A 23,885-nucleotide genomic window follows, 5' to 3' on the forward strand; every position below is an offset into this window, starting at 1 on the left:
TGAAGCAGGAGGTTGGGTTATTTTCAGGACTGTATGTATATCCATCTCTCTATATATTTTTTCTCAGTGGCTCCTTGATCTTAGGTTAGATTTCCAGAAGTAAAGTCATGGGAGCAAAGAGATGAACATTTGTAAGGCCCTTGATAAATGTTAACAAACTTCCCAGATTGTTTACAGTTAAGCCTCCATTAGCAATCATGAGGGGCAAGTTGTTCCTAAGAGGGTCAACACCTTTGGCCTCTCTGTGGCTAACCTAGTAACAGACTAAGGACAAAAGGGAATCCTTGAAATACAATGTTTTTAACAGTTCACTGGGTGATAAAAGCAAAAGCCCCAAACCCCAAAAGTCAGACACAATTCTGGCCCAGCATGAGTGTGGGAGTGTCCGGGGCTGGGTTGTCCTGGCTCTGGTCTCACTGTGGCTTTGGCAATCCTGTTCTGGACGGAAGCTGTCACAGTAACACCTTGCCATCGATATTACTGTGCTTGCCAATGAAATGAGGAGGCCTGTGGAAGGCTGAGGCTTGCCCTTCTCTTCTTCCTTCCAGCTACACAGTGGGAACGGTCCAGGAGAACAACGATCAGGTCTGGAAGTTCCAGAGGTACTTCTTGGTGCAGGAGTACTGCAACCGCCTGAACATCCCCTTCCCCTTTGTGGTCTTCGCCTACTTCTACATGGTGGTCAAGAAGTGCTTCGGATGCTGCTGCAGGGAGAAACACGCCGAGCCTTCTGCCTGCTGTGAGTGGCTTAGCCGTCTGTGGTCGGGATCAAAAGCAGTGATTAATCGAGGGGAAGCGATGCCCGTGTGCCGGTTCCACGGGGCAACGGGGAGGAATTATTCACGGTGACGTCACCGCTCACATCTGTATGTGTGTAAAGATCCAGCGCCAGGCCAGCCCCTGGATGACTTGAGGGAAAGAGTAGATTAAGGGAGTGTGGCCGGTCTGCCAGGATGCTCTCCTGCTGGGAGAAGGCCTTGCAGGCGAGCATCATAATAACTACACAGTACATCGACCAAGCATGATTCATGGGACGGTGTCAAAACATGACTTTGTGTTTGCTTCTGGGAGATGTATTCTCTGCGAGGTGTTAGCCCCACTCCAGCAGAGCTCATGGCTTTCTGGTCGCTGCTGGAGAAATAGAAAGTCTTACAATTAGTTCACTACGTAGACAATCGACCTATTAACCAGCCCCTTAACTGCCATTCGGAGTTGGGGTGGGGAGGACTTCCCTTTTTGCTGTACCCCCTCTCAGCTGGCAGGGTTGTCAGGAAGTGTGGGCTGTTAGCTCTTTCCTCTCCTCCTCCGTTCTGTCCCACCCACCAGCGGCCAACACTGACCCTCCGTGGGTTGGAGCATGGGGAAGAAGGGGTGGAAAGAAGCAGAAAGTCTTTTCTAGAAACAGGGCTACTGTTCCAGGCCGGCTCCATGCTCTTTGACCTGGCATGTGTGTAAAATCCATCCCTTATTGTGTGAACACTTGGTGGGCCCTCCAGCTGTTCCTTGGCTGGCCCCTCAACAACCAGGACTTGGCAAGACTTTCTCTGGTGGCTGCTTCCCCTGAGCCTCTGAGTGCCAGGGCTCCTCTCCCCGATGGAGACCCACTTCCTTCCGGAAGTCAGGAATGCCCATAGCTCGGTTGGTTGTCCCTCTCCTGTGGCCATCCACTTCCTTAGCTCTGGCAAGGAAGAAGGGGCAGGAGGGCCCCACCCAGCTCCCTCTCCAGACCCCCGCTGTAGGATCCAGAATCTGTCCCTGTGGGATTCTCAGTCACACTCGGGTACACCCTCCTCGGGGACAGCTGTGTTCCCTGCGCCAGGCTAGGTTTTCCTAACACTCAATCCTGGAGCCACTGAGCCAGACACATCTTCGTAGCTCACAAACGTGTTTCAACCACATTAAGCAGGAATGGAGGGAGAGTCCTTTTTTTTGTTCATTTGGATGTTTGGACACAGAGAAAAAGACAAACAATGGATAAAAGTTGCAGGGAGAAAGATTTTGACTTGGTATATTTAAAGCAGTGTCCGACAACATGTGCTGTCAGAAAACGCAATGAATGGCTCTGTGAGGTCATGAGTCCCTACCACTGGTTGGATTCTGTCTGGGGCTGAGTGGATGGAAAGGCTATAGGGATGAAGATCCACTCTCCAAAGGTACACTGTGCTCAGTGTAGGATCAGTGGAACCAGACCAGTCAGCGTGTCATTAAGGACAAATGAGTCTTCTGAATTTGGGATGGGGTTGCGAAGGCAGGACAAAATGCATTACCTTCCCCTCCCAAACTTATTTAGTGAATAAGCAGAATTAGAATATAAAAATGAGAATCAGTTCCCAGCTTGGCCATCAAGCGGACAGAAGCTTTAGCTTCGAGAGGCAAATAGGTCAGAAATGAACTATGTGAATCTGTTTCCCTGATGGGCCCCCAGGAGAATGAGGATCTTACACCCATTTGAGAAGAAGATAGTGTAAGTTGTTGACATTCTCTCTCTTTGAAAAGTTCTTAGTCTCAGGAAGGAGTAAAGAACTAGAGGGAATGGGCGAGCACAGGAGGGCAGATCCTTCTCGCTCCAGCGTGCAGTGATGACAGGAGAGGGGGAGCCCAGAGCCCCATTTCCTCACTGGGGACACTTCTGGAGGTGCCTCCTCATCATGCATTCATTTGTTTCTTCCTGGAGATCACTAATTCGAGAAACCGCAGCGCTCTGTGGTTGCCAGAGCCTCTCGTGGTCATTGATTTCCCAAATTCACTTTGTTTTTTTTTTGTTTTTTTGTTTTAAAGATTTTATTTATTTATTCATGAGAGACATAGAGAAGGAGACAGAGAGAGGCAGAGACACAGGCAGAGGGAGAAGCAGACTCCATGCACGGAGCCTGACGTGGGACTCGATCCCGGGACTCCAGGAGGCCCTGGGCTGAAGGCGGCGCTAAACCGCTGAGCCACCGGGGATGCCCCCAAATTCACTTTGTATTTGCCTGCACGTGAGGGGGCCGTCATGGGATTTAAGCTCAAAATTGTCCCTCTTTGGAGAAAAGAGCAAGATTTTTCAAATAACTTTTTGGAAAAAGGAGAATCCAGACTTCCATATTGGGTATGTTCTGGTGACCTCCTCAAGTAATCATGAAAAGGTATGCTTGCTACCCAGTAATCACACTTTTATAAAATATATTGCTTTCCGTGATTAAAAAGTAACCCATGTTCATTACAGAACACTTGAAAAGTACAGAAAAACACAAATAAGAAAGAGCAAGGACACATGTAACCCGCCACCCAGAGATAAATATTGCCGACACAGTGGTAGATACCATTATTTTTGGTAGATTCTATTATTTTTGTGTGGGCGTGTAATAATGCGGTTGTTCTGCGAAGACACATTTATAATCTAATCTGTTCATTTGGCTAATGATATATCATGAACATTTTCCATATCCCTAAATATAAATCTATATGACAGTTTTGAACGGTAGAGTATCCCGGCCTATGGATGCGCCAGATTTGATGTAACCAATCCCTTGCTGTTAAATATGTCAATTGTTTTGATTCTTTCAACATCATACAACACTATGATAAACAGTTACATGCCTTCATTTTTTAGCACATCAATGATTTTTTTGCCTTGGTGTTATTTATAGGAGAGAAACTTCTAGATAAAGATATATACAGGTTTAAGTCTTTTGATATCGTCTGCCACACTCCTCCTCCACCTTCTCATCCATCATGCTCGAGGGCTGTAACAATTTGCACATTTTTCCCAGTATATGAGAAGCCTGTTTATCCACATCTTTGCCCACACAGGCTATAGTTATTACTGTAGACTCTGCTAATTTCCACTTTGGTTGGTGAAAATGCCATGTCATCATCTCAACAGCATTGTTTTGACTGCTAGAAAAATTGGCCATTTTTTCTTGGTCATTAGTCATTGTTGCTCTTTGGCCATCTGTGTTCAGGAGCATGTTGATCCTTTCCATGTTGATTTTTAAGTACTCCTGCTGGGCTTCTGCATACATTTAAGTTTGAGGAAAAGACACTGGAAATCACTTTGCTGGGAAAAATACAATGAAAATAAATTCAATTAGAAATCATTTTCTGTAAATCTCTATTTACTATATAGGATTTGCTTAAATCCTGTCACTTGCATGATTGGCTGTCTTTGATCCCCAACTAATTCTTTTTTAATCCAGGAAGATCTTATAATTTAAAGGCAATTGAAAAACAGAACTAGATAGATCTTTTTCCAACTGGACACCTGCATGACCATATGTTCTTTTCTTTCTCCATGAATTCACATGGAGGATTGCTGTCCATTGCACCAGTAGCTAAAACACAGGTGCCATGTTGATCTGTTACTTTGCTTGCCTTCTGAAAGGCCCAAGTACTGTAAGAAACTGAACTAAGAATCTTGTTGGAACATGCCCCCAGGGCCGATTCTATAGCAAGCTTTGTCTTAGATGAAAGGAAAAGACTAGACCTAAGAATTTTCCTTGAGGTCCACACCCAGACTGCATATTTCACAAGGGAAGGAATGATGTCCAGGGCTTATTTTCCTCTCCTCCAGAGTTTCTATGCCAGTTTTAGGTTTAGAGTAGCAATCCATCCATAATTATCCAGCAGAGGGGTTGATTTAGCATTTGTATGTCATCAAAATGAAAGAGGAGCACATATAAAATGCGAGGACAAAATTCATTAGTGAAATGATTTTGCTAAGTCACAAAACACACAGACAGGCTTTAGATTGATCTCTATTTAGAATAAAGATTGCATTCCTATTTCATTCAGGCAGCTCCAATTCCTCATTGTTACCAAGAAATTCATTAGCATTCCATTGCTCTGCTGCTGTCACTAGTAAGTAACATTACTCAGATCAGCCTGTGTGGGACGAATCTAATTCTTCTGACTCCAGGGTATCACAAAATGACTAGCAGGTGTTGATTTAAGAGGTAAGGGGCAAATGAAACAATTTGAATGTGTTTTTTTTTTTTTTTTTGTCTCATTATTCAAGGTTTCAGAAATGAAGACAATGAGACTCTGGCATGGGAGGGTGTCATGAAAGAAAATTACCTTGTCAAGATCAACACGAAGGCCAATGACACCTCACAGGAGTATGTCAGTAGTTCACTTCTGCTTTGTGAGGCTCCCCTTGTATACATAAGTTGCTCATTTGTGTAAAGTCAAAGAGAACTTATAGCAGAAAGAAATAGCACCCAAAAGATATGGCCTAGGCAATTGAAGATGACAAACGCCTAAGTGTGTGCCGGCCTTGGCCTTTCGAGAAGGGCAGAACCACCCACCTGCCGTCCTGATTGTTTTCTAAGGCCCTGGGGAAGAAAGAGGTAGTTGGGGACTGCAGAGCGGGGCCTTGGGATCAGGTAACAAGAGCATGGATCTCTCTGCCATGGCCGCAGAGGTGAATTCAGGGAAGGCCCACAGATCATGGGCAGTTGGCATGATCTTGCAGGTGCCACATGCATGTCTCTGTGACGAAGAAATAGATTCAAAAACGATTTGGTAGATGTGTTACAGACTGTCCTCGAGAAGTCCTGGACATCATTTATGTATCACGTGGAGTTATTATCAACATCCCATAGAACTAGATAAGCCACAGCTAAATCCATAGATGGTCCCCATGTAATGCGTCATGCTGAGCCTCTCGAGTGTGCCCTTCTTATTAAGCAGGTTAACGTGGCGAACAATCTGATGTTGCTCTTACTGAGAGCTCCAAACATACCTCAAAAATTTGCTCTAACAAAGAAAGAGTAAATATAAACACAACCAATTCCTTTGCTAAGTTCAACACAGCCACTGGGACACACGGCATAGATGGCGCGCTCTTTCTCTTTGAGTAAGAGGGGGACCCCCTAAGCACTTCTCCATTCCTGGACTCCAAGATCTTGATTTTGGAAAGGTAGGATGGACCTTATCCCCCTCTCAGCAGAGGTAGCATGTATTTGCTTCTAACTGGGGTGAGGGTGGGGTTCTGGCGGGAGCTGAGGAGAAAACCGCAGCTGACATGAATTTAGTGGAAAATAAAACTGATCTGTGTTTTGTTCTTTAAAAGACTATAAAATGGACTCTAATACCTTTTTCTCCCCACGCCCCAACCCTCTTCTCTTGTTCTCTCTCTCTTCTTTAACTTCTTTGAAGAATGAGGCATCGGTTTAGACAGCTGGATACAAAGGTATAGTTCTGATAATAGTTTGGGAAACACTTTTTTTAAAGTCTGTGTTATCCGGGGCACCAGGGTGGCTCAGTCAGGTAAGTGTCCAGCTCTTAGTTTGGCTCAGGTCATGATCTCAGGGTCCTGAGATCGAGCCCTGCATCTGGCTCTGCGTTCAAGGTGGACTGGACTCTGCTTGAGAGTCTCTCTCCCTCTCCCTCTGCTCCTCCCCCCACCCATGCTCTTGGGCACTCTATGTCTCTCTAAAAAAAAAAAATAATCTGTATTATCTTGGAGCTTTCAGCTCAAGGCCAGTGGTTGTGGTCTGAAAACAAAAGAAATTAATTATGAAAACAACAACAACAACAAAAGATAGTAGTGACCCTATTCCATATTCATCTTTCTTCATTCACTGTGTGAGGTCTGGATGCTGGAATGGAGCTGTTTCTCGGATGTTCCTGGCCCCTGTGGACAACAGAGCTGGAGTCCCACGTCCATGGTCTCTGAACCCTTTGATGTCTCTGTCTGGCCCAGGGCCTCTTCTCTTTTTCTCAGCTGTGAAAGCAGGTGTAAGATGCTTGTAGTTACAGAAGCACCAGCAAGGCTCAGAAGAGCGATTTGGGAGTCTAGGAGCCTCTGTGCTTGTCTTCGATGCTGCTCTAATTTGCTAACTATTTAATTTGAAGGGCACTGCAGATGCACGAATACACATGTGAACGTGAGGCGTAGGAATAGTGTGCCCACATCCATCCTGAGCTGGGTGGCCGGCAATTATGCTTATCTGTAGCAGAAATTACAATCGATTCATAAATACTGGATCCTTGTTAGGCTCTGTGGAGGAGATGATAACCTGGTATTTTATCATGGTATTTTGAGAATAGCCTCCTGGATGATGACATTCACTTTCCCTCCCAGCGCTGTGCTGTTTGGTGGCTGGGCAGTCCCCCATCTGGTACAGCAGAAGCTCCTGCACCCCGCGCCTTGTCTGGACCAGTAGGGTCTCAATGAACATTTGCTGAGTGAATAAATGACCAAAAAGTGCCCCTCGTGGAGCTCTTACATGAGAATTTACCCACTTCAAAGATTCTTGGTTATTTATGGGTTATTTGCCACTAGCATTCTTAGAAACCAAGGCTGTGTTTTCGCAGTGCTCACCTCCTGAAGTCTGGTCCTGACAGGACACTATGTCTTACCTAGTTTCTTCCAAGTCCCCCCAGAGTAGCTCTTCTCTTCCTTCTGCGCCTTCTTCTCCTTTCCTTTCTCTGGAAATTACACATTGGAGTGAACCAATACATTGGTGTATTTTGTGTTGACAATCAAATGCTTTGCTATATAAAAAACAACCCCTACACCTCAGTGGCTTCAAACAATCGTTTTATTTTGCTCTTGCTTTTTTCTGTGGGTCAGGAGTTTGGGAAGAACTCAGCTGGGCCGTTCTGCATCTTGTGGACTCAACTGGGTTTATTGGGCTGGATTTAGCTGGTGGCAAGGCCGGGATCTGGCATCCCAGTGCTCCTTGTGTGGCTTGTCTCTCACCCGTGACATCTGATTCTTGTGGCTCTTGGACTTGTCACCACATGGCCATCTTGAGGCAGGCCCCCTTCTCACATAGCAGCTGGCTTCCAAGAGTGAGGAAGCAGAGACTGCCATTCTCTTGAAGGCTAGGCCTGGGCCTCCTGTGATGTCACTTCCACCAGAGTCTATTGATCAGAGCGGCCACAGACCAGCCCAGATTCAGTAATCCACCTCTTGAGGTGAGAGTGGCACGTGGGGACAGGCAAAAAAAGAACTGGAGGCAGCTTTGACCACACGCTATCACACAATAGGTGTATCTTGTTGCAGCTACTCTCATTCTGATGTTGTGTTTTGATCATTAATGAAGGGACTGGGAAGGTGCCCATTTTATTGGCGTTGAGTGCTGTATGTAAATGATCATGCTAGGATGCGTATCATGATTATAATCAATGGAGAGGGAAAAGAAAAGTGCTAGGTATTTTTTAAAGATTATAGAAAATTTAGAGAATATGAAGAGAATGTATGAAAGGAGCAATAGGGGTTAGAATTTTAAGGTTGAGTACGTTAGATATATATAACTTATAACGAATAATATATATCCTTGTATGATATATTCACTTTTCTACCTCTTATATTTATATTTAAATATATTGTCCACTGTTTCTGTGGCTAGACCACGTAGTGCATAATATTTCCTGAGCACCTGCGATGTGCCAGGCATGGGGCTAAGTGCCATCAAAGCAGAGGTGGCCTTCAAATGTCATGAATGGACCCTTTGTGAAGTCTTGTGGTTATAGGAGCTGAATTGTGTAGGATTCGAGGGCAACAATGATTTTCAATGCAGTATCTGGCACACATTCCACAGATTGCCTGTGTCTGCGTCAGCAGGGAGCAGGGTCAGCAGCTGTGAAGGGCCTGAGTCCAGAAAAGCATGGAGTGTTCCGGGCAGCAAACGAGGGGCAGCGTGAACCAGTGGAGCTCCGGGTGGGAGGAAGTGGGGGCGGCTGGGCCATCCTGTGTGGAAACTTGCCTCTGTCAAGTTGATTTTATCCCCATGCAGGGGAAGGCTCTGCAGAGTTTTAGGCCAAGAGGGACACATCTGGTGGACTCTTCTTTCAAAGACAACCCCGAGCCATCAGGATGGCCACACAAGAGCAGGTTAAACAGTGTGGTTTGGGAATAGAAGGATCTGGACTCATCTGGGTGTTGTGTTTGTGGAGAAAACAGGCCATTTTTGGTTGTTGTGTTGTTTTTACTCATGGTCTCACTTGGGGCAGCTTTGCGGGGAGAGAGAGAGAGCAGGAGCCTCGGTCCTCCTGGACACTACCAGGCTTGGGTCAGAGGTCACTGGGTGAACTAGGGCACTGGACAAGCTGACTTGATTCCCAGGGACCAGGTTGATGTGGGCTGAGACCTCCTGACCACTGAGGGTCTGGTGGTGACAGTGGGCCTGAGCTGTGGGGGCTGTGGGAGGTGGGGGCTGAGCAATTCATTTGTCACTTAGAGCACAATTGGAGGCTGTCCACACACATGTGTGGGCCAGGAATCCCCTGGGCCCTCAGAAAAGAGCTTGCAGTTTCCCTCCCCTTTGCATGTGCTTGGCTGTGGAGCTCAGCCCCTTTGCTGGTTCCTACCAGCAAATGCACTGACGCTGTGCTTTTGTAGGTTTAGGTGGGTCTCAGGGAAGCCTCAAACTGCGCAGGATTTCACTACCTCTTTCCCTGCTTCTCATCCTGCCCCCCTGCCCCCTCTCCTTTTTATTCCCTCCTCCATCCTGTTACCCCTTCTCTTCTGAGCAACAAAAAAGTCACCCCTTTCCATCTACAGAGAACTTCAGGAATCATCACCTGTTTCTTGAGCAAGCTCTCAGAATCTTACATCTGCTTTAAACAGTTTATTAAAGTCATTCTACCATCAACAAATACAGGGCTCTCCCCAAGCCCCTCTAGCGAATAAAAATTTCTCCATCTCATTATACCCCAAAACAAAGTCATTTGCAATTGACCTTAGGTCTGTAAGTAGGGATCTTACTAGACCTTCTTTATTTTAGGCAGCTATTAGCCCTTATGGATTCTTTTTGTTCCTGGAAAAAAAAAGAAGAAGTTAAATGAAAAGATTATTACTGGACATAAGTCCAAGATAAACACAGATTTTTTTTTCCTTGAGCAAGAGATATGGCAAGTGAGAAGCTGACTGTACAGAAGTTACACTATGTCCATGAGCTTTTACCAAGTATACTGATAAGGCATGTAATTTAAAACGAGCTTCATTCATCTTGTGTCATGAGCTTGTGAAAGACCCACGTATTGAAAATAATTTTATTATGCTTTTTACTTAAATTGTTTGACTATCCTTTTTTTGTGGGAGTAGACACTTTGCAAACATTTGATTTATTTATAGTGTATCATATTATTATTAAAGATTTTATTTATTTATTTGAGAGAGAGAGAGAGAGCACAAGCAGGAGGAAGGGCGGAGGGGAGGGAGAAGCAGACTCCCCCACTGAGCAGGGAGCCCAATGCAGGGCTAGATCCCAGGACCCCAGGATCATGACCTGAGATGAAGGCAGATTCTTAATTGACTAAGCTACCCAGATACCCCTGTCTCATATTATTTTTATTAGTATTATGCTTTTATCAAGGTGAAACTTTTTTGGTATCTTATAATTTTATTAATGTTAATTACATATGATATCATTATTTCTATGTATTATTTCTCTGTGTGGTTAAAACCTGTCATTGCTATTTAAGAACCATTATTGATTTGCCTTTGAGGAAAGCTCACACTCCTTGGTGTTGATATTTGCTAGTGACATGATTTCAGAAAGTAAGCATTGGACAGGACCCATGTCACCTGCCACTCATTCTGCCCTGTTCCCGGATGTGCCATACTTGCTGTTTTGTATCTACATCTGTTTCATGGAAAAACCATAGAGTAATCATTCAAATCACTGAAAGTTGAAAAATTCATCTTAAGACCAGTTCTATTTTTCCCCCCCTTTCCAAGATTAATGATCTCAAGGGCCTTCTGAAAGAGATCGCTAATAAAATCAAATAGAACTTCATGGACTGTACTGGAGAAAAACCTAATTATAGCAAGGTAAGTCATTTTAATGGGCTATATTTTTGTTATGAAAATTTACATATTTCAAGACTAATTTAAAAGCATGGTATTTTTGTCTCGGTTATTTTATTTTCCTGTATTATCAGGTTTGAAAATAATGCATTGTTTAAAAAATTCGAACAATATAGGGATATAGGAAGGAACAAGTAGAAGCCTCTCGTCATCTTTCTTTCCCACCAATTTCGCTCCCTAGTAGAGGTCAGCACTGCCAGCAATAGGGAACAAGTATCCTTTTGAATATTTTAAAGGCACTCACAAACTATATAGTTATTTTACCATTAACTGAATTGAGGTAAAATGTGTACATCATTCTCATGATACACTATACACTACGTATATTTACTGCTATGGGATATCTAAATGTATATTGATCATCTTTTTCCTACCAAAAATGTTTTAGTGAGACATTCAAGGCCTTTCAGCAATAGTTCATTTGCACAGTAGAAATGTAATTCAATTAACGGCAGTTGAGCCCGAGACTTTGCTCCATGGTCTTACCATTTGCCTTAATGATGTTTTTTCATTACCTGTCCAAATTCTGAACCTAAACGTTAAAATATTAACAGGTAGATTTAGGGGAACACAGCATTGGGGATTCCATTTGACTAGAATTTTTTTAAGAAAGTGAATTGCAAGGAATGGAAGCACAATTAAGACTTTTACCATCTTCCCTCCCTCCCTCCCTCCCTCCCTCCCTCCCTCCCTCCCATCCTCCCTCCCTCCCTCCCTCCCTCCCTCCCTCCCTCCCTCCCTCCCTCCCTCCCTTCCTTCCTTCCTTCCTTCCTTCCTTCCTTCCTTCCTTCCTTCCTTCCTTCCTTCCCTCCTTCCTTCCTTTTCCTTCCTTCCTTCCCTTAATATTTGCTGAGTGCTCACTAACTTCTCAGACAAGTCTTGTGTCAGGACCTGTGCTGGGGCTAAGACCCTGATCACAGGCCATGCACTAAACACACTGCAGAATTTCTCTTCTCAGATTGATTGTGTCACGGGAGGAATTGTGTTGCATTAGGTTCCTTTTGATATTTCTGGTCACTCCATACTTTTCCTTGGGTTCTGACAATTATGGATCATATATGGGGGACTTTGTTAGAGCAAGACTGATGCATGTTTTATATAATCTGAAAGGCAGGTAACAACAGGCCTTACATATTAGGAGGAATGTATTTCAACTCTTTAATAATGCAGTTTAGTGAAAATAATATTAGACCTTAAAATAAATTATAATTTGAGCTTGAAGCATTTGTCATTTTGTTTAATTTATGAGCTAAAATGTGTTTTAAAAAAACCAGGAAGAGATAAGAACAAATTAAACATGATTTTAAAAGAACCATGAAAGATAGAAAAGATCAGAAAAGATCCAAAATGAGATATGCATCCACCTCTTACAGCCCCAGTGTCCTCAATTCTTCTCTTCAGATGTGTTGACTGTAAGTAAAATGAGCAAACACGCTGGCTTCTTATCGACTTGCCTTTTGCTAAAACTTTATTTTTTATTAATATATGGAGAATTAATGAATTGGTGAATGAAAGTGAATTGGGAAAAGAACATTCCTCCATTTCTTTGTGGGCCACCCATAAAAAAAGAGGATGAGAAGAGGAATGTCTGAGAAAAGGGATACTCCATAAATTCATAACCACTGATATCTTTAGAAACAATGAATTTGACATGCCCAGTTTTTTTGTATATTTATTTCTTCTCAATATAAGACCATTTTCTTTTTCTTTTTCTTTTCTTTTTTTTTTTTTCAGTTGTCTGCCTGGCATATCCTTGAGAAGTTCATGCACAATGTAATTTTATAGGTAACCGTCTACATGCAGCTAAAACATTATTCTTGTAGTGTCTCTCTGATACTTCTGTCTCTAGAGGGTGAAAGTAATCTTTTTGGGGATGGGGCAAGGAAAGAGAATGCCAGCTGTAGGTGGGAGTGAACTGGTGTTGGTAGGGGCAGGTCTTCACCAATTTGCTCATTGGGGCTCTCCATCCCTAAATCAGCCTTTAATCTAGTAGTTTGGGATAAAATAAACAGATTGCTGTATATATATTTTCCCTTCTCCCACACTAAGGTTGAAAGGAATTAAGAACTGAATATAGAACAAAGCCATTTGTTTTCTCATACCTTTATACTTAGAGTGGACCCAAGGACCTAGGAAACATAGGGGATAGACAGTCACTGGAAATGGTTTGATCTCTACATAATAATCCATTGCACCTTGCCTTTGCTACACTGAAATTCTGGCTTAGTGAAAGAATTTGAAGTTCTTTTGGGTGTCATAATAAAACTGATTTCAAGAAATCATTGCAATTCTTTTTTTGTTTTTTTTTTAATTTTTATTTATTTATGATAGTCACACAGAGAGAGAGAGGGGCAGAGACACAGGCAGAGGGAGAAGCAGGCTCCATGCACCTGGAGCCCGATGTGGGATTCGATCCCAGGTCTCCAGGATCGCGCCCTGGGCCGAAGGCAGGCGCCAAACCGCTGCGCCACCCAGGGATCCCAATCATTGCAATTCTTAACTTTATTTTCAACTCACCCTTTTATTAATGGAACACTACTCAGCAAATCAAGCACTTGGAAACTTTCTGGGTCTTCACCTGGGCTGAGCCGAGCCTCTGTCTCTCACCTGTTATCATTGTGTTCTCATGGCTAACTGGTCAGAACTCACATCTTTAAGAGAAAAAAATTGTCTCATAGCCACTTCAATAGCAAAAGAAAATCAATTTTTGGAAGTGTATTTGGACTCATGCCCAGTATATTACCAATATATTTAGAAGCAAATCATCTCCTGAGAGCGGATGTGGGGAGTTCGTTCTTAAAACCGTGTTCTTTCTCTGTTTCACAGGTGACACCAGAAATCGAAGTGGGAACCAGTCAAGAAAAGCTGATGAACAGTTTTGTTACTGACTGCTCAGTAAGAACTGTTCAGGCCGTGGGTATCTAGCAGATGGCTTTCATCACCCCAGTGTGCTCAAATCTGGGAAACAGACGTGTGATTGGTTTCACACGAGAAGATAGACACACAGGAAGAGCTTCCCCTGAAGGCCACCCTGTTACTTCCTGAGTCTCCACCACTCATACCCACTGCGGGTCATCTTAGAGTGTGTTCCTGCACTCTTCTTCTTTCTTCACTTTTCCTACTTCTAACTCAGTGCATATTACATCTCTCCTGCGAGGGGGTCATGCCTTCCCTCCCAAACCTTTGTTGTTCCATCAATTCTTGGCTGCCTCCCTTTTTGGAGTGTGTGACTCATTAGTGGGCATGTTGTTAAATGTCTCCCCAGTCAGGGCAGATTCTAAAACATGGTGGAGCAAGAGGACCCTGCTCTTCTCAGGAAAGACTATTCTCACTTCTTTCTCATTAGGCTTTTTAACTATCGCAGGAGGTGACAACTTACCCTCTCACACTTCACCAGGAGGTCCCCGTTCTTAAAGATGTGAAGAATCACCCCAAAATGGGACCTTGAGAGGCACCCTTGATTTTGTTTTCAATGGGTGCTCCCCACTTCTCTTATTCATTCTTTTTCCTAGTAAAAATAATTCATGGATATTATAGAAAATTCAGACTACATAGAAAAGTAAAAAGAATATAAATAGTCCCACTAGTGGTTAAAGATAATCACTGCTAACATTTTAGGGTGTGTTACCAAATCTATTTTTTTCTGTGCATATTTTATTTCTCTTATAAAGTTTTACATGATGTCATCATACCACATATACAGTTTTTTATAAGCTTTTTCACTTAGCATTTTATCAAGGACTTCTTTCGTTATATTCATGGTCTTCTTAAATGTTATATTAAGGATTCAACCTCCAGTGATTTCCAGCTGGTCATTGAAGGCTGTTTCCAGTTGGTCGGTGGGATGAGCATCTTGGTGCATGAATTTTTTTCTGCATTTGGGAAATTTTCCCATAGTTAGACTCCTAGGAGTGTATATTGGTCATCAAATCATTTACAGGGCTTTTTCATAAGTAGCAAATAGAAATGATTAATTTTAGTCCAAGATATGAGATACATGAACTTAGAACTCTTCACATAAGGTATTATATTTAATCCTTAGTTTAGGCAGAAATACACTTAAACATTGCAAATGGTGAAGGTATTTGTGTAGAATTGGGGAGATCATCTTGTTGAACACTTCTAGTGCCAGCTTCCTCTGGAGGTGGTGGTATCTTTGCCCAAAAGACGTGCTAGAAGAACATAAGGCATTTTAAGTGTCCATAATTAGTTTTCCCAGCTTTGAATAGACTATAAACTCAGGAGCTGAAGAAGGAAATCTTAGAAGGAAGCTATTAAAAGATCATCTAATTAGAAAACTACAAAAGTACGGACCAAAAAAAAGTGTTTTATCATTTTGTCTGGGCTTTAGTTAAAATGATTACTCACAATATTCAAAATGTTGGCAGGGAATGAATACATGGGAATGAATGGTTTTTTACTTAAACCTTATTAATGGTTTAAAAGGGAAATCCTCTTCAGTAGAGTTGATGAGTTCATGGTTTCAGATGCTAAAAGTAGATGGAATAAAATTTATATGGCAAAAATCGCCAATGAGTGGAATTTTGAAAACTTCTCTGTTAGTGGTTTCACTATGGCAACTAGAATATCTGCCTTTTCTGAAGCCACCAAGAAAAGTCTTAGGTCATCTCTGCGCTGCCTGGGAAAAAGAAAGTAGGTGGCACTGTGTCTGTGAGATTGTTCAGGGAGAAACAGCAGTCTCAACCTCTTACCCTTGTTCAAGCAGTGAATCTGAATAAAATCAGAAAATCAAACTGGAAACCTCTCATAAGACAAAATTTAGCATAACTGTGGGCTGACCCCCCCTTCAATGTGTTTGTCCATATACTCCTATTTCTGCTGCCCGAGTTTTTGTTAGTGTAAGAAAGAGACCTACACGCACATTAGTATCAGCAACACAGGAAATTTCTCCTATTGGTGCTGATGATGGAGAGCCTGGGCAATATTCAGAATTCACTGGTCCTAGAGATTTCAAGAAAGCTCGGTGTTTTCAACTCAGCTTGTCTGGTAGATGTCTTCACATGGCTATGCTACCTGATGTTTGCAGATGCAAAGTCATTCCTTTAAGAGAAGCTCACGGAAATAGCACAGGTACCGATCATACTTCTAACCGAAGCCGCTATGCCTTCCTGTGCGTACCCACTGTGTCCTGAGCACCAGCCCTGGTGGTCCTGCAACTTGGTTTGATTGAGTGTGTTAATGAATTAAATGACATAGAGGAACTGTCAGGTGTTGCTTTTGTCATTTTATTGATAGTGGAAATAAAATAAGATTACCTTTTTTTTTTGAGAAAGCAGTAAGGATTTTTATTGTCAACACAAAGAAGAGATGTAAGCATAACAGAAGGCAGAAATAGATTAATGAACATTTTAGATTCCAGGGCCTTTCTATGGAAAGGTCAGCTCAGCTCCTTATGTAGACATGATACTATCAAAACAAAACCAAAACCAACCAAAAAAACAAAAAGAAAACAGAATTTGAGACAGTGTTTAAGACAATGACCAACATGTACATGGCGAGAGGAGAAATAAAAAGGTGGCTTCCCTAGTTCTATTTCTCAGTAAGTTATATATTTATAAATATTTGGGACTCTTTGTGGAAGGCAATGATTTCAGATAGAAAAATTTAAAATTTCTCCGCCTCCCAGAAAAAATAAAGTTTCAAGCATGGCCCAAACAAGAAAATCAAAATAGGGTGATGCTAGTTTCACACAAAACTCAAGACTATAATTTAAATGTAGGTACCACTTTCTTTACTTAAAAAAAAAAAAAAAAAAGTAACATCCATTTATCTGCACCAAAACAGTAGACTGAATTTTCTCCCTTAGGAAGTTTTCAACCAAACCGAAGTTAAATTAATCTCACTTTAAAAAGCACAAAAAAGGAGGTGCCTGATGGCTCAGTCGGATAAGCATCTACCTTCAGCTCAAGTTATGGTCCCAGGGTCCTGGGATCAAGCCCCACATCAGGCTCCCTGCTCAGTGCAGAGTCTGCTTCTCCTGCCCACGTGTGCTCTCTGGTTCTCTCTTTGTGTCAAATAAATAAAATCGTTTTTTAAAAGTGCAAAAAAAGATATGCAAGACCATGTTCATTCTGTGGCGCATAAAAGAGAAGCGTTCCTACAACAGCCCTGGTGAGAAATAGCTAAGGAATGGGGTGGTCTGTTAGGCCGACCAAAACGTGAGGACGCTCCAGTTTCAGCACAGGAAGAGGGGGTCCCTGCCAAGTCTGGCTGTTAACTGTACCCAGGTCTCAAACAGATGTCAGGTCTCCCAACTGACAAGGCCTGAGGACACAGAAGAGCACAATTAAGAGGGCCAGGGTTGAAACTAGCCTGTGAACACTCTATTCCATGATTTGCCCACGCTCCCACTGGTAGTGGTCAGGAAACCAAGAGGCCCCAGTTCTGGAACAACACAAACACTATTTACCCAGTAAGCAATGGACAAAGGTCTTGTCTACGGTAAACAACACAAAGATGGGTGATGAGGTCCCCATACTTCACTGCAGGGATTACTTAGTTTCACTGTAAACTAACCAGTAGAGATGGCTTCTTCCGCACAAGGACAAGCTTTGTGTTAACATTTCTCAAAAACCAATTATGTGTCCAGCTTTGGCCTTGGTTTCCGAGGTCTACAAAAAACAAACAACAACACTTCCCGTGTCAGAACCGAGGTAAAAGGGGAGCCAGGCACCAGATGCCCTCTATCCAGAGCCCCTGGGGTACACTGATCACTGGAAGTCAGTGGGTGTAAGCGTGTTCACGTCACAGGGTTTGAGATTATGGTGGTTGTGTCTTCCCATCTTGGGTGGCTTGACGATTGCTGGGTCTTTTTTTTTTTTTTTTTTTAATTTTTTTATTTATTTATGATAGTCACAGAGAGAGAGAGAGAGAGAGAGGCAGAGACACAGGCAGAGGGAGAAGCAGGCTCCATGCACCGGGAGCCCGACGTGGGATTCGATCCCGGGTCTCCAGGATCGCGCCCTGGGCCAAAGGCAGGCGCTAAACCACTGCGCCACCCAGGGATCCCCGATTGCTGGGTCTTTGGCCATTCTGGCGGCCCAGACAATGATGAGTTCCCCTGGAGAAGGCTTCAAATTCCTTAGTTGAGTCAGATTCGTTTCCATAGGGATTTTGTTCCCAAGGTTACATGGGCTGACCTCTCTAAACCGGAGTCCCCCATATGTCACCACCCCTCAGACATATTTAACTCTTTCTGAGGTTAAAGAGATTCCCCTTGTGCTCTCACAAGAGGTTCTCAGGATCTGTCTTGGGGCCAACACGGATGTCTGTTGTTCACAACCCCGTGGATAATGGAGCCTCCGGCCCAGCCTGGGGCATGATTTCCTTGCTGAAGGTGGGACCCTCTTGCTCCAAAGCTGTCACATCGGTGCCAGGGAGAATTGAAGGAGTGTGTGTCCCCCTACCCCTCTCAGCTTCTTCGGAGTCTAGTGGGGACAGAGCTGCTGGTCGCCATGGAGATGGCCTCTGCCCACAGCCTCTGTCTCAAAAATAAAAGTCTCAGAAGTTGGGCCCTCAGCCCAGCTGGTGCTGATAGCAGAGATGAGCAGCCTACCAGCTCCCCCGCCCTGGGCCTTTGTTCTCCTGAAGATGGAAATCTTTAGGGGAAAAGCAACCTTTGGTGGCCTGCTCCGTTTATCAATCAGACCAGAGCGCCCCCCCCACCCCCCCCAAAGTCCCAGCTTGATCTGAAACATCTGTGGTTCGGAAATGTGCCCTCTGCTCTGATCCACACATTTATAGCATCAGTTTTTTTTTTTTTAATCAGTTTCTTCCCCCTGCAGAAGTCTTGTTTGACAAGGGGAAATCTCCCCCCCACCCCCCGCTCCCTTATATGTACAAGGTGCTGTCATTCACTGTCCCCTGGGAGCATTTCCTGGGTCCTAAAACTGGTTTAGAATGAATGGAAGCAACTGGACGCCCCTGCCCTCCCCTGTCTTGCTGTCTCCCGGGGGAGAGGGGATGGATTTAAGAAAGCAGAAGCAACACCGCAAAGCAGGTCTCCTGGGGCAGGCACAGACGCAAGGGCCGTGGGAGGCAGCCTAGGGAGGGATCGTGCAAAGGATTTGAGAAGCACCTGCTGGGGCTCAGGATGGAGGAAATTGGCTTCCCCCAAATTCTTCTCTCAGAGATCACTCCTGTATTTGCACAAACACCCGGAGAAGCTCCCTGGGGTGGTGTGCCCCCCACGTGGCTTACGATGGCCACAAACTGCCGTGCACAGACAGGAGGGAGGCATTGAAGTCACCGGGGGAAACCGAGGAGGACGCACCAAGTAGGGGAGACAGGACCAAGGGCTGTGATCTGGGGGGGTGGTGCATGGTGCAGTGTTTGGGCCCCCCCTCCCTGCCGCAGTGTAGATCTTCAAAAAAAGAACATGGAAGGCATGAAGCCATCCCAACAGGGGCCGCGTCATGCCTGTGACCCCCACACCTCTGCCGCCCCGATTCCGGCAATAACCTTCCAATGCCTGTTGCCACCGGAGTCTCACCGCTCTTGACTCCCGAAGCCGCTCTGAGTTGTCTTCCTGACATCACGATGCCGCGTTGGATCCCCTGCGCCCCAGTCTTCCGGGGCTCACTCTTACGTCCTGCTCAGCTCCCTGGGCGCAGCCTGTGACCTCAGCAGCCTGGCCCCTTCCCACCTCCACGGGCGCTTGACTTGACCTCCCCGCTTCGTTCCCAAGCTGCAGCAACAGCTGCCTCGCACCAGATCCTCGGCCACCAGATTCCTGGCCCGGCCTGGAAGCCCTGCCCTCCTCCCAGCGATGCTCCTTTCCGACTGCGCAGCGCTCCTCGGCCCGGGAAACCATGTGGCTTGGGGTGGCCTCCCTGCCCCGCGGCTTTCCCCCACTCTTTGGTTTCATACCCCAGCAGATTCTCGAACAGGCGGCCGGGTGGAGCCGAAGCTCAGAGCCACGGGACCTGTGCGGGGGCTGTGAATCCCAACTTCACCGCCGGCTGGCTGTGTGACTTTGCAAAGATCACACAAACCCTCTGTGCCCTGGTTCGCTCCTCTGGAAAATGACCTCAGAGAGTTGAGAGGATTCAATGACATAGCTTGGGAGGGTCTCAGGTCCGGCCGGCCCTGGGTAACTGCTCAGTGAATTTAGCATCTCTATGGTCACCACTCTCCGCTGTTCCTTTGTCCGAAGTCTCTTCCACCTGCCTTTCCAGCGAGCTCTTACTCTACCGTCAGCGCCCAACGCGCACTAGCCACTCAGGCTGGAGGATCAGCACGGGGCGCACTGGTCACTCCTTTCCTGGTCCAGAGTCCTGGTCAGGAAGTTGCAGTGACCGGTTCTCATCGCAGTCTGTTTGCGTGTCTCCCTCCTCCCTCTCCGTGAAGTCCTGGGGTGAAGGGACTTTGTCCTACTGGTTTGTTTTACTCCCTGTACGTAGATGCATCTGGTCTATTGCAGGAGCCCAGGTAGGGACGGATGTGATTGAATCGGTCTATTCTTCACTGTTCTCCAACATGCCCTGCGGTTTCTTCATTCATGTTGTTTCCTCTCCCTTCTTGGCTGGTTAAAATATTACTCATCCCTAATTAAACACTGTCCAGTTCTTTCCTTGTTTCCCCAGGCAGAGGTCACCAGGCCGTCCCCATGTGGGTTTGGAACCTAAACTTGGCCGCAGCCTGGCTGCACGGTGCGGCGATCTGTTCCCCACGGGATTCGCAGCTCTCGTGGGACAAAGACCTGGTCGTTTCCATCATTTCGTTAACCCATGCATTCATGCGACACGTACACTGTGTGCCTTGCAGGCCGGCCACAATCCCAACCCTGTCCTCAGAGGCCGGAGCATCTGCAGGAAGGGGCAGGTCCAATCACATTTCGGTCCGGAGTCTTGGACTGTGGCAAGAATCGTCAGTACAGGGCTCCCGGGAGCAGGTGGAGAGGGCTCCAGACCCAGCTCCCGGGAGCAGGAAGGCATCTCCTGGAACCAGCGAAGGGCTAAAGAGGATGAATCCAGGGAGGAGTGTTTGAGGTGGAGGAAAAACAAGCAGGCGAGTGGGGTAGGGCATAAACTTGAACCGGCTTGCCTGGGTTCAAATCCTGACTCTGAAAGTTGCTGAGCCCAGTGCCTGGCAGGCAAGCGGTGCGTCCTCACACAGTGTTAGCAATGACATCTGTCGGTCATTTATTAACTCGGCCTAACTTCTGGGTTCTGGGCAAATGTTTCACCTTTCGGTTATCCTGTGAAAATTCAGCTCATAAAAGATTTTGCCAGGGAAAATGAAAACAAACCAAACACCTCCAGGGAACCGTATCTGTATAAATAAAGAGGACAGGGCTGCCTGCAGGGTTGCGGGGGACCCATGGGGGCGGTGGCATTGAGACACACCCTCAACCGCTCCTTCTCACCTCAACCCCAACGTGCATTCTTCACACAGCGGAGGGCTTCCTTTTAAAAAAAAAAAATAAGCCAAAAAAAAAGAAAAGAAAAAGACAAAGCTCCCAAATTAAGAGTTTTAGTAGCCTTTTTTTTTTTTTCTTTTTTGAGTTATGCGGTGAGGGAAATAGTGTTTGCGATAGTTTCGCGTGGACAAAAATGACCTTGCGTGTGCTCATCCTGCCTTTTACTGCTTTTAAGTAGGTCCAGAAGCCCCAGGGTGTGTCCGGGCCCTGACTCTCCAGGACTGAAGCTTCCTCTCTCCTCTCTCATTTCAGTGCTGGCAGATGGTTAAATTTATCTGAGATGAGGGTCGGATTAAAGGGAAACCGCTCTTCCAGGTTGGTGGAGAGGGCTTCTAGGTAACCTTCCCTGCACCTCATTGCAAAATAAAGTCCCCACCTCCACCCCCAGCCCACCCCCGCCCGCGGGTCTCTGCTTTTTCTTGAATCTGCTCAGCAGAAGCAGCAGCACTCTTGGATTATTCCAGAAATGGTTTCCTTTCAAGGCCAGCTGTCAGTTTTCTTTAGGCGGATTAGATAGCTTATGGATGCTTTGCTCTGAGCCGTGCGCCTTCAGTGACCCAGAACTGAAGACACCCCGGAGTTCCTGCCCTGGGGCTTCAGCACTGCACCCCCCCACCCCTGCAGGTTTCCCTGCCCACCCCCTCCCCAGGGACAGCCCGGGGCTGACCCCATCAGCATCCTCCAAGGCCTGCAGAACCCCCACCTCTCTACCCACCTGCCCCACCAGCCCTTGGAAGCCCCAGGCCCTCCTGTCCTTGGCATGTCAGGAAGTAGGAAACTCATTCCAAGGGAGGGTTGTTTCCAGGTCAGGAGAACAATTTCCTCCCCCTGCTGACAGCACTCTGCGTTCCAGCTCCAGGGTCTTGGATTTCCAAGTCCCTTCTTTGCGAGCTTTCCTCTTCAGATCCCTCTGCTAGTGAGTGACACAGTTTCTCCTCCTGTTTAAAAAGAGAGGAGGTTTTCATTTTCAGACGCCAAGTGCATCTGACTTGGATGGAGCATTTTTAAATTTATTTTTTATTTTATTTTTTTGCGGTCGGATAAGGGAAGATAAATTCACTCTCATGGAGTACATGCTGCCTGCCTCTGGATCCAAGGCGCCTGGATTGATTCTCTCGTATCGCACTTTTCTTGAAGAATATGGACAGCCCATGGCTGAGATGGGAGAGATGGAGGGACTGAGCCAAACCATGGGCAGTTTGCCATGGGCAAACCTGGGCTCCCCACTCTCTGAAACACTCAGGACCTGCCACTCTCACGATAATCAAGAATAGAAACTGCTTTGGTCAGAACACTGATGGGCCTTCTCTCTTCTTGGTCATTTGGGTTGCTTTGAATTAATTTCTTTTTCTTTTTTACAAAATTTTATTTATTTATTTATTCATGAGAGACAAACAGAGAGAGGCAGAGACACAGGCAGAGGGAGAAGCAGGCTCCATGCAGGGAGCCTTATGCGGGACTCGATCCCAGGTCCCCAGGATCACGCTCTGAGCCAAAGGCAGGCGCTCAACCGCTGAGCCACCCAGGCGTCCCTGAATTCACGTCCGTAGACATGGCAGGGATGAAGGACAGATGTGAAGTGATGGGTGTCAGCCAGTTTTCGTCCCCCTTGCCGGCTCCCCCAGCCCTTGGAGAAGCAGACATTCTTGCTCGGTTCATCCGGCCACTGTGTCGTGGAGACGATCCTGGTGAGGGAAGTTCCCGGAACAGACACCAGGCTGGCAAGTGGACAGGAGGGAGGCCTGGCTGGATTTGAGAGACAATCAACGGCATGTGGAGACCAGGTCGTGTCCTGCGGGTGTGTGCACACGTGTGTCCATAGGTGCGTGCACACACACTCTGTCTGACCCTCCTTGTTTCCCTCTGCCCCCCTCTCTCTGCAGCGGCCACACCAGACCTCCACCAGCCTCCCAAGCTCTGGATCCCCCTCACAGCCTTGCACCCTGCTTCCCTACTCCCATGGGCGCTCACTCAACCTTTCTCCTCCGGATTTAGAGACCTCCCTACACCCGGACCCAGGGTTTTCTCTTCCTCCTCAGGCCCTGTCCTTCATCTTCTCCAGCCAGTGCTTCCTCCTGCGCGTCGGACACCACCTGCTCCACTCTGCACCTCAGGACCCGAGGGTGGACCGCTGCTCCTCACTTTTATTTAACCACTTCCCTTCTCATGTGACTAGTTCCCTTTGGAAGAATTTCCTTTCCTAGCCTCAAAATGCCAAGCCTCCACTCCCCATCTTCCCATTGGCCTTTCTGTCCCTTTCTTTCATGGCCTGGGTTGTCACAGTTGTCCCCGTGCTCATGGCCTCCATTTCTTTCCCTCCCCCTCATGCGTCAACCCTCCTTCCACACCTCCATCCCCTCCTTGTAATCGCCAGTGAGTCCAGGACCTTCACACTCAATGGCATTTCTCAGTCCTCTCACCTCACTTCTCAGCAGATTCGACCCTGGTGATGGCTTCCATCTTCCTTCTTCTCCTCTTCTCTTGGCTTTCTGGAAGCCATGGCCTGTGGGTTGTCTTCATGCCTTTGATGACCTTCCCAAATGCCTCTAGAACCCCTTCTATGCTACTTGCCTCTTAATGATGGCTTTCTTAGGGCTCTGTCCTGGGCGCTCTCCTCATGCTACCCTGGGGCCTCCAGTTACT

The 23,885-nt window shown here is 45.9% G+C and overlaps 1 protein-coding gene across 1 annotated transcript in view; it reads left to right on the forward strand.

Moving 5' to 3' along the window:
* Positions 1 to 13,979, forward strand: part of TRPM8 (transient receptor potential cation channel subfamily M member 8) — a 92,126-nt gene extending 78,147 nt beyond the window's left edge. The window contains 5 exon segments of the mRNA NM_001110769.2: positions 549 to 739; positions 4,997 to 5,096; positions 6,139 to 6,172; positions 10,673 to 10,765; positions 13,628 to 13,979. Of these exon segments, the coding sequence (NP_001104239.1) occupies positions 549 to 739; positions 4,997 to 5,096; positions 6,139 to 6,172; positions 10,673 to 10,723 (376 nt within the window). The 3' untranslated portion in view covers positions 10,724 to 10,765; positions 13,628 to 13,979.
* Positions 13,980 to 23,885: the final 9,906 nt, after the last annotated feature.

Source organism: Canis lupus, chromosome 25 (genome assembly GCF_011100685.1).
Source record: "Canis lupus familiaris isolate Mischka breed German Shepherd chromosome 25, alternate assembly UU_Cfam_GSD_1.0, whole genome shotgun sequence".
Lineage (NCBI taxonomy): Eukaryota > Metazoa > Chordata > Mammalia > Carnivora > Canidae > Canis > Canis lupus.